At 39.3% G+C, this 10864-nt stretch overlaps 2 protein-coding genes and 6 non-coding genes across 8 annotated transcripts in view; 1 reads left to right on the top strand and 7 right to left on the bottom strand.

Moving 5' to 3' along the window:
* The window catches only part of selenoh (selenoprotein H), a 291866-nt gene that overhangs the window by 235022 nt on the left and 45980 nt on the right, over positions 1 to 10864 (top strand). The gene's annotated exons all lie outside the window — the stretch shown is intronic.
* Positions 816 to 5450, bottom strand: smtnl1 (smoothelin-like 1). The gene is made up of 5 exons (XM_061048021.1): positions 5109 to 5450; positions 2607 to 3220; positions 2393 to 2507; positions 2121 to 2272; positions 816 to 1263 (listed from the first exon to the last, which is right to left on the bottom strand). The coding sequence occupies exons 1-5, from the start codon at positions 5190 to 5192 to the stop codon at positions 903 to 905; spliced, it is 1326 nt and encodes a 441-aa protein (XP_060904004.1). The 5' UTR covers positions 5193 to 5450; the 3' UTR covers positions 816 to 902.
* Positions 8176 to 8247, bottom strand: trnaw-cca (transfer RNA tryptophan (anticodon CCA)). Its single transcript has one exon. It is a non-coding gene; the product is annotated as a tRNA-Trp (tRNA).
* On the bottom strand, positions 8539 to 8610 carry trnaw-cca (transfer RNA tryptophan (anticodon CCA)). Its single transcript has one exon. It is a non-coding gene; the product is annotated as a tRNA-Trp (tRNA).
* trnaw-cca (transfer RNA tryptophan (anticodon CCA)) lies at positions 8902 to 8973 on the bottom strand. The gene has a single exon. It is a non-coding gene; the product is annotated as a tRNA-Trp (tRNA).
* Positions 9270 to 9341, bottom strand: trnaw-cca (transfer RNA tryptophan (anticodon CCA)). Its single transcript has one exon. It is a non-coding gene; the product is annotated as a tRNA-Trp (tRNA).
* trnaw-cca (transfer RNA tryptophan (anticodon CCA)) lies at positions 10365 to 10436 on the bottom strand. Its single transcript has one exon. It is a non-coding gene; the product is annotated as a tRNA-Trp (tRNA).
* trnaw-cca (transfer RNA tryptophan (anticodon CCA)) lies at positions 10732 to 10803 on the bottom strand. Its single transcript has one exon. It is a non-coding gene; the product is annotated as a tRNA-Trp (tRNA).

Genomic DNA, 10864 nt, shown 5'->3' with positions numbered 1-10864 from the left:
GCAGCTTTACACTGAGAACATATGACAGCTGTAAAAGTCTGGAGACTCAGTGGTGAATGTTATGCTGCCTGTAACATCATCCGGCATTACTGTTTTCGCAGGGGGTCAGCGATGGTCTGGGTAGGCATATCTTTGGAGGGTCACACAGACCTCCATGCCATAGCCAATGGAGCCCTAACTAAACTAAATCCAATTGAACAACTATGGGACATTATGAATCTGTGCATCCGACGATGCCAAGTACTGATGCTCTGATCCAGGTAGATCCCCAAGGACAACATCCGCCAACTCATCAGGAGCATGTCCAGATATTGTTGGGGGTGCATACAGGCACGCAGGGGGCCGTACACGCTACTGACTCACATTATGAGTTGCTGTGATAAAATCCTCGCAATTTGCATCAGCCTTATTAATTATGTATCATGTTTTTAGGGCAACCCATGTCTTTAAGACCTCAGATCATCTGTTAAACCACAATAAATGTTTTATTTCTGAAAGACTCAACAAAAAATTGGATGCTTCTTTTTGCCAAAAAAAAAATCATTTAATATTTATAGTGCTTAAAAATACAATTCTACTTTTGAAAAATACAATTCATCTTATTCTCATGATTCATCTTTGCTAATCATCATTTTTCCCATCAACAAAAAGGTGTTCATTCACAAAACAACGTTCCGATACAAATATATTATTCAATTAACTTTTCTTTAAATACACAGCAAATAGAAGAACAGATCAATTCTGCTTCATATGCTAAACACTTTAACAGAAATAAAAAAACACAGAGTAAACTTTCAAACATATAACTTAACTAAGATTAATTTTAGTACATCAACTATCAGAAATCTTTGGGTTTTTTCAGTCTTCATCTGTTCTTTGGGTATTTCTTTAAAGGAGTATGCCTACATTAACACAGCTTCTCTCTCCGTCTCATAATTGTTGTGTTTATTGTCGTCCTCTAGAGTCCCCTCTATCTCAGTAACCTCCCTCTGTGTCTCCTCCTGGCTCTCCATCGTCCCGTTCTCAGCAGACTCTCCCTCTTCCTTCTCTGGTGACTCCGCCCCAGCTGCATCTTCTCCTTTCTCATCTTTGACCCCCTCTTTGCTTTCCTTTTCCTTTTCCTTGTCCTTCCTCTCTTTCTCTATTTTGGAGAGGCTGTGACAGAGAGACTGGACATATGTGAACACACACATGGGGTCTGGGTTTTTCCCCATCATAATCATGTCCTCCACTTCCAACAGAGGGCAGCAGTCGGCCAGGGACCTGCCACAGAGGTAATAGGGGGACAGGAAAAAGATCCATGATGAGACAAAGCAGTGAGACTGACCACACAGTCTGAGTCCTGACCTTCTTACTGATTTGGTTTTCAGTCCACTTAACGTGCAAAGCAGAAATCAACAAACAAACACTGAGTCAAATCTATAGTGCAACAACCTCTTTAACATTTTTTTCAATCTTAACAAAAAGTGCATTAAGGGCTAGACCAACAAAGTCAATTTAATCACCACATTCCCTTTAGAATTGAAAAAATAGATGCACACATTTTCTTTAATGTGCAATAAGCACCCATGACCCTTTTATGATTTTCTTTGTTAACTTGGCCACATTACCATTCAAATCCTTGTCATAGCTAGGTAAATAGTATTAATATACAATCATAAGTATAGAGTATGCGAGTTGTGCAAATGAACCATAACAATAACATTCAAGGTTAAAAAATGAACTCACTATAAGTCTGAGCAAATCACGTGGAGCTGCAAATTCTTTGCAGGTACATAACTTAAAGAGACCACCTTCACATTGTCATTTGACACATTGTTACTTTAAAAACACTTAGTATAACTACTTTTACCCAGCACAGCTTAGCACTTAAACAATCACTTTTCTTTATTGTCATAGTTTTTCTTTGCTCCTATGTCACCTTTTATTGCATTGGTATATGTGCATGGTACAAGAACCTTCCTGTAGCTTTATTCTCTTATTACTAATAATTTACTCTTACACTGTCTTTCTTAATTGCATTCCCCCCCCCCCCCCCCCCCCCCCCCCCCTGTGGAACAATAAAGATCTTAAATTAATCAAGGAAAAAGATGAAAGTTAAAAAATGTAATCCTCCATACTCAGCAGTTTGAAAAGCCAAAGTGAAGTTTTTCTTCCTCTCTTTCGGTTTCAGGGAGCTGAAGTCAAAAGCATCAGGAAAGAAACGATGGATCAGAGCACAGAATGCAAGTCCATCACACCAGGACGATGAGAAGTTTTCTATGTTGACTCCCTGAAAGGCCAAAGGACAGAAGATGTCACGAGAAAGAAATGTCAAAGCACATGGAAACAAAGGGGGATTTAAAAAAAAAATGTAAGTTCTCTTTAATTCTGTTGTTCATTTTGTAATCACCTCATAGTTGCGAGTCTTGCTACGGCACCACTGAAGCATCTTCTGTTTGATTGAAGCTCCTGTAGCGCCAGCCGTTGATGACCTCTGGATTTTAAAGTTGCGGGGTATTGGTGTCCTAAAATGTCACAACATTGCACCGTTTTTCAAGCTTTATCAGATCTTATTTATCATCACTATTTAAAGATTTTAAATATGCTAGGTAACACACACTTACTCTGGAGCACCCTGTTGGAACTTGGCAATAAGGTCGTTTTTAGCGGCTGCTCTTATAGAGCGTGCAGATGGTCTTGGTCTTGAGAGAGAAGAAGAGGGAGGACCACTTTTTCTTGTTGGCTTCCCTTGTTTCTCGATCTCCTTAATATGTCCTTTGTCTTTTGTTTCCACATCCTTGACTTGTTTTTTCTTCTCTTCCCCTTTTGCAGCTTTCTCATCTGCATCTTTTTTTGTGTCTATTGCCTTTTCCTCTGCTTGACTCTTCTTTTCTTCTTTGTTTTCGTCCTTCATCTCCTCTCCATCTCTCTCAGTCTCAAGACTTGTCACCTCTTCCACCTGCCCATCTTCCTTGTCTTCCTTAGTCTCCCCCTCTCTGTCTTTTTCTGTACTCGTCGCTTCAAGATCCTTCATGTCTTTATCTTGGCCAGCCTCTTCATTGTCACCTTCAGCCTGCTGTGACACAGTTATCTGGGGCTTGTCTGTATCACCAGCCTCCTCTTCTTTTTTATCTGTTTCTGAGTCCCTGTCAACCATTCCCTCCCCACTGTCCACCGTCTCTTCCGCTGCAAGCTCTCTCCCTGGGTCTTTGCCCACCTCCAGCTCTGGATCATCTGTCTAGAGGACAAGCATATACGTTTGTGTATGTATCAAATCCATTCGCAAAGACTGTAAACATGTTACAAAGCATTTTTGTGTGATTCTACAAAAATGTTTTGTTGACAGGCCACTCACAATTACACAACTATTTCTTACTTCTACATCTGCTAACAAATATGTCAATATGCATCTTTGCCCTTTTCTTGATTTCAAACTGCACTTCTATATACCAATTTAACCAAATAATGTTTTAATTATGAAATGGAAATTCTACATTTGGTAACATGATAACAACTTAACCATTTCAACAATGGCAACCGCACCACTTCATCAGTAGAGGAAAAGTACCACATGGTCAGAGTTTTTACCTTTTCCAACTTTTTTTCCCATTTGACTAAATGTATGGGAATTATCTTATATACCAATTTATTCTCAGTGTTGCGCCGATATTTTATACATGAATGTAAAGTTATTTCCATTTGTCAAATGATGGTTCTTCCTCTGTCACCACTTTATTTCTGGTTGAAGTTCTTGGTTTTATGGGAGACTAACATAGATTTATTTGTTTCAGGTTCCAATGCCCAATCTGAGGATATATATAATATATATGTTCAATATCTTTATTTAATTTGACTAAACATAGGGAGAGATCACCTCTCCACCAGACATCATCAGAGTTTTGCACTTCCCTATATGTATTTTGGCATCAGAAGCATTGGATGATGTATCTCCCATTTGCCTACCATTCAATATTTATTAATATTTTTCATCACAGACCAAGAGAAGCTCCACATCACCTCTGCTCTCATCAATGTGTCGCATGCAATTTAAAGGGAAGCACGGTCATAGCTTTAAAACAATGTAAAACCTGTTTGCTTACTCTTAAATTCTATGAATGAATATTAATTATATGATCCTCACGAGTAAGAGCCTATTAGCTACTGTTGTTATCGTGCATCTGTCACATTCAAGTTTCAGATTAATCTACAAAAGAACTATTAGGATTCGACTTATCAGTCAACAGACTTCTTTGATTTATTTAGAACATCATTTCTTTTTGTAACACAATATTATGTAAGATGTACTAAAATTAGCTCTCACTCTAAGGATGACATGGTCCCTGGAAGTAATGAGAGGAGTGTAACGTGAGAACTCCAGCTCTATGGGATTTGTGAAGTATCTCAATCATTTGAATTCTAGCTTCAGATGGAAAAATTGCCTCTTTTAGTTTTAAATTCATATCCTACCCTAAATAATAGGCAATTTCAAAATGCTCTTTAATGCCTTGACTTGTGCAAAAAAAAGAACTCTCTGCATTTAAATAGCATAAAAATGCATTTATTTTGCCACTAGTAATTAATCTAAGAGAAAAATGATCATCATAAGATTAGATAAAATGAGATAGTTATTTATCGATCCTCAGATCCTTGTTTACTTTACACTCAAACCTCTTATTTGAAACATTACTTAAATCAGTGATTTCAGATCTCATTTTGACAAATACAACACTGTATCTTTTATTTTAAAGAATAATCTATCCATAATTGAACAAATTCTTGTAAAATATTAGCGTTCGGAACTGCTGCAGGAACAGTCACATCAGGTCAGGAGTTACAGCTGTGACTCATCAGAGCGAATAGGAAACTCACTGACAGTGTATGTTTGTATGCATGCATGAGCATAACTTTGGATAACTTTTATGTGTCTCTCTGTGTGTCGTGTTCTTCAGCCAGCAGCACAACAGGTGTAGCAAAGCCTCTCCTTCCGTGCTGTCCAAATACAACACCTGCCATGATCGCAAATACACTCAATGCCACCTTGTAAAGATTATAGAACCAGTTATCCTAAGATTACCTAATGGAGTATTTTTTTCTGTAATAAAAAATATAAATGTTTAAACACAAACCTGGTTGTTGTTGTTATTGGTGTCAATCTGAGTATTTATCTCTGTGGACCCAGATGGCTCCTGGCTTGACAATTCTCCATCCATGTCCTGAAATCTTTGTTAATCCACCGGATCGAGATGGAAGTCAGCCTATTAAAGTAAATGGTGATCCAGGTCTTTAAATTGATCTCTTCTACCTTCCCTATACAGGTTTCCTCAGTCAAAAAGGAGATTGTCTTCACAAGAGCCCTGCGTAGTGTCTTACTCTCTTCTTGCTTCTAACACTATGTTGTCTCTTGTCCCTGTCTCCCTGTCTGCCCATCTGAGATGTGTGTGTTGGTTTGTGGATATCTGCCTTCACCCCTGTTCACCCAACACCCCCACCCTCTGCTTTGTGAGGATTCCTATGCTTCTTTATCTGACCTTTCTAACAACACATGCTCCTGAAATAGACTCACAGTGACATAGGCACAGTCCAACAAGCAAGACAGCTGCATCTGCTGTGGAAACCGTGGATGTACATACACACACACACATATTATAAACACTTGGATATTGGAAGTCAATTAAATATGCTCAGAGGACACAATCAATCATTATAAAAGTTTTTTCCCCCAGAGAATTAACCTTTTATATCTTAGAGACAAGAGCTAGATGAGAAAGTAGAGCTCCTGTGTGTTTGGTAAACACGTTCACAATCATTCAACACAAAACAGATGGTTGTAAAAAATAAATGTCTATCTTTATTCCCAATCGGTCTGTCATTATCTTTCCGAACACCCCTCACCCTCCTTCTCCTTCCCTCTTCTGTTTTTGGGGGCTATAAATATGTTAATGCCTTCTTGTGTATCCGTTCCTCTCCCTCCTGCTCATGCCTGGTTACCAAAGCACAACTGTTCTTCCGTTTCTTTTTTAAATGTTTGGAGATTTATATCAACCAACCGGAAAATTGAACTGGATCATTAGACAACCATGCGTGTTGTCGCTGTGTGTGTGTGTGTGTGTGTGTGTGTGTGTGTGTGTGTGTATGTGTGTGTGTCTGTGTTTGTGTATGTGTGTGTTTGTGAGTGCTTGTGTGTGTGTGAATATAAAATCATAATGCAATAACAAGATCTAGTTACAAGTTTGACCACATGATTTCTGAAGTCACTAAGTATTAAACCATGATGTTTGCAAGATACTGTTCAGTGGTATGATATTTAAGAGTGCTGATCATAATCAATATAAATCAATCAACCAATTAACCAATCAATAAATCAACCAGCTTACTTACCGACTGATAGACAATCTGATCTGGAGTCAGACGCGCTACCATTGCGCCACAATGTCAGAAAACCACAGAAGAAGTATCCAATCATAGACAACAACCTCTCTCTTCCATAGATAAATAGTATACAGTTTGATTAGAATTAGCTTCTTTTTAGCTCATGGACTTTGGCGTGGTTGACCATGATATGACATGGTCAAGCAACCTTCAGATCCCTAGTGTTTTGCACCAGATGGATAGAAGACTGCAATAGACGTGGCCCATCAAAGTGAAGGACTTATCTCTGCTTGTAAATAATTAATATTGTTCAAGTTGATTAGTGTACGCTAGCACCTTCCGCAAGTAACGTAGAGTGATTGACGCTGACGTGATTTGAACATACAACCTTCTGATCTGGAGTCAGATGTACTACCATTGCACCACAAGGTCGGAATAGCAATGAAGAAGTATCCAATCATAGACAACAACCTCTCTCTTCCATAGATAAATAGTATACAATTTGATTAGAATTAGCTTCTTTGTAGCTCATGGACTTTGGCGTGGTTGACCATGATATGACATGGTCAAGCAACCTTCGGATCCCTAGTGTTTTGCACCAGATGGATAGAAGACTGCAATAGATGTGGCCCATTAAATAACTTTTCTCTGCTTGTAAATAATTAATATTGTTCATGTTGATTAGTACAGGCTAGCAACTTCCTCAAGGAAAGTAGCATGGTTGACCCTGACGTGATTTGAACATGCAACCTTCTGATCTGAAGTCAGACGCGCTACCGTTGCGCCACAAGGTCAGAAAACAGCAGAAGTAGTATCCAATCATGGACAACAACCTATCTCTTCCATAGATGAATAGTATACAATTTGATTAGAATTAGCTTTTTTTTTAGCTCATGGACTTTGGAGTGGTTGACCCTGATATGACATGGTCAAGCAACCTTCGGATCCCTAGTGTGTTGCACCAGAAGGATAGAAGACTGCAATAGAAGTGGCCCATCAAAGAACGTATCTCTGCTTGTAAATAATTAGTATTGTTCAAGTTGATTAGTGTAGGCTAGCACTTTCTTTAAGTAAAGTAGAGTAGCGTGATTGACCCTGACATGATTTGAACACACAACCTTCTGATCTGGAGTCAGACGCGCTACCGTTGTGCAACAAAGTCAGAATAGCACAGAAGACGTATCTAATCATAGACAACTACCTCTCGCTTACATAGCTAAATAGTATACAATTTGATAAGAATTAGTTTCTTTTTAGCTCATGGACCTTGGAGTAGTTGACCCTGATATGACATGGTCAAGCAACCTTTGGATCCCTAGTGTCTTGCACCGGATGGATAGAAGACTGCAATAGAAGTGGCCCATCAAAGTGAAGAACTTATCTGTACTTGTGAAGAACTAATAATATTCAAATATATTAGTGTAGGCTAGCATTTCATTAATGGAAAGTGGAGCTTTTGACATTGACGTGATTTGAACACGCAACCTTCCCGATTTGGAGTCAGACGCGCTACCGTTGCCCCACAAGGACAGGAAACATCAAAACAAGTATGCAATCATATACAACAACCTGTCTCTACTTTACATAAAAGTATAAAATGTGATTAGTATTTGTTTCTTTCTTGCTCATTTAGCTTCGAGTGGTTGACCCTGATATGACATGGTCAAGCAACCTTCGGATCTTGAGTGTGTTGCACCAGAAGGAAAGAAGACTACAATAGAAGTGGACCATCAAAATGAAGGACTTATCTCTGCTTGTAAATAATTAATATTGTTCAAGTTGGTTAGTGTACGCTAGCACCTTCCAGAAGTAAAGTAGGGTGATTGACCCTGACGTGATTTGAACACGCAACCTTCTGATCTGGAGTCAGACGCGCTACCATTACGCCACAAGGTCGGAACAGAACTGAAGAAGTATCCGATCATAGACAACAACGTCTCTCTTCCATAGATAAACAGTATTAAATTTTTATTAGAATTGGCTTTTTTTTAGCTCATGGACCTTGGAGTGGTTGACCCTGATATGACATGGTCAAGCAACCTTCGGATCCCTAATGTGTTGCACCGGAAGGATAGAAGACTGCAATAGACGTGGCCCATCAAAGAACTTATCTCTGCTTGTAAATAATTAATATTGTTCAAGTTGATTAGTGCAGGCTAGCAACTTCCTCAAGGAAAGTAGCGTGGTTGACCCTGACGTGATTTGAACACACAACCTTCTGATCTGGAGTCAGACGCGCTACCATTGCGCCACAAGGTCGGAACAGAACTGAAGAAGTATCCGATCATAGACAACAACGTCTCTCTTCCATAGATAAACAGTATTAAATTTTTATTAGAATTGGCTTTTTTTTAGCTCATGGACCTTGGAGTGGTTGACCCTGATATGACATGGTCAAGCAACCTTCGGATCCCTAATGTGTTGCACCGGAAGGATAGAAGACTGCAATAGACGTGGCCCATCAAAGAACTTATCTCTGCTTGTAAATAATTAATATTGTTCAAGTTCATTAGTGCAGGCTAGCAACTTCCTCAAGGAAAGTAGCGTGGTTGACCCTGACGTGATTTGAACACGCAACCTTCTGATCTGGAGTCAGACGCGCTACCATTGCGCCACAAGGTCAGAAAACAGCAGAAGTAGTATCTAATCATGGACAACAACCTCTCGCTTACATAGCTAAATAGTATACAATTTGATAAGAATTAGTTTCTTTTTAGCTCATGGACCTTGGAGTAGTTGACCCTGATATGACATGGTCAAGCAACCTTCGGATCCTGAGTGTGTTGCACCAGAAGGATAGAAGACTGCAATAGAAGTGGCCCATCAAAGTGAAGAACTTATCTGTGCTTGTAAAAAAAATAGTAATTTTCAAATTTATTAGTGTAGGCTTGCATTTCATTAATGGAAAGTGGAGCGTTTGACCTCGACGTGATTTGAACACGCAACCTTCTGATCTGGAGTCAGACGTGCTACCGTTGAGCCACAAGGTCAGGAAACAAAAGAACAAATATCCAACCATATACAACAGCCTCTCTCTACTTTACATAAAAGTATAGAATGTGATTAGTATTAGTATCTTTCTTGCTCATTTAGCTTTGAGTGATTGACCCTGATACGACATGGTCAAGCAACCTTTGGATCTGAAGTGTTTTACACCAGAAGGACAGAAGACTGCAATAGAAATGGACCATCAAAATGAAGAACTTATCTCTGCTTGTAAATAATTAATATTGTTCAAGTTGATTAGTGTACGGTAGCACTTTCCACAAGTAAAGTAGAGTGATTGACCCTGACGTGATTTGAACATACAACCTTCTGATCTGGAGACAGATGTGCGACCATTGCGCCACAAGGTCAGAAAACCACAGAAGAAGTATCCAATCATAGACAACAACCTCTCTCTTCCATAGATAAATAGTATACAATTTGATTGGAATTAGCTTTTTTTTAGCTCATGGACTTTGGAGTGGTTGACCCTGATATGACATGGTCAAGAAACCTTCGGATCCCTAGTGTGTTGCACCAGAAGGATAGAAGACTGCAATAGAAGTGGCCCATCAAAGAACGTATCTCTGCTTGTAAATAATTAGTATTGTTCAAGTTGATTAGTGTAGGTTAGCACTTTCTTTAAGTAAAGTAGAGTAGAGTGATTGACCCTTACGTGATTTGAACACGTAACCTTCTGATCTGGAGTCAGACGCGCTACCGTTGTGCGACAACGTCAGAACAGCACGGAAGAAGTATGTAATCATAGACAACTACCTCTCGCTTACATAGCTAAATAGTATATAATTTGATTAGAATTAGTTTCTTTGTAGCTCATGGACTTTGGCCTGGTTGACCATGATATGACATGGTCAAGCAACCTTCGGATCCCTAGTGTTTTGCATCAGATGGATAGAAGACTGCAATAGATGTGGCCCATTAAATAACTTATCTCTGCTTGTAAATAATTAATATTGTTCAAGTTGATTAGTGCAGGCTAGCAACTTCCTCAAGGAAAGTAGCGAGGTTGACCCTGACGTGATTTGAACACGCAACCTTCTGATCTGGAGTCAGACGCGCTACCGTTGCGCCACAAGGTCAGAAAACAGCCGAAGTAGTATCCAATCATGGACAACAACCTCTCTCTTCCATCGATAAATAGTATACAATTTGATTAGAATTAGCTTCTTTTTAGCTCATGGACCTTGAAGTGGTTGACCCTGATACGACATGGTCAAGCAACCTTCGGATCCCGAGTGTGTTGCACCAGAAGGATAGAAGACTGCAATAGAAGTGGCCCATCAAAGTGAAGAACTTACCTGTGCTTGTAAAAAAATAATAATTTTCAAATTTATTAGTGTAGGCTTGCATTTCATTAATGGGAAGTGGAGCTTTTGACCTTTACGTGGTTTGAACACGCAACCTTCTGATCTGGAGTCAGACGCGCTACCATTGCGCCACAAGGTCATGAAACAAAAGAACAAATATCCAACCATATACAACAACCTCTCTCTACTTTACATAAAAG

Source organism: Labrus mixtus, chromosome 10 (assembly GCF_963584025.1).
Source record: "Labrus mixtus chromosome 10, fLabMix1.1, whole genome shotgun sequence".
Taxonomy (NCBI): domain Eukaryota; kingdom Metazoa; phylum Chordata; class Actinopteri; order Labriformes; family Labridae; genus Labrus; species Labrus mixtus.
The sequence above is the reverse complement of the archived record's forward strand: the minus strand, read 5'-3'. Positions and strand labels throughout refer to the sequence as shown.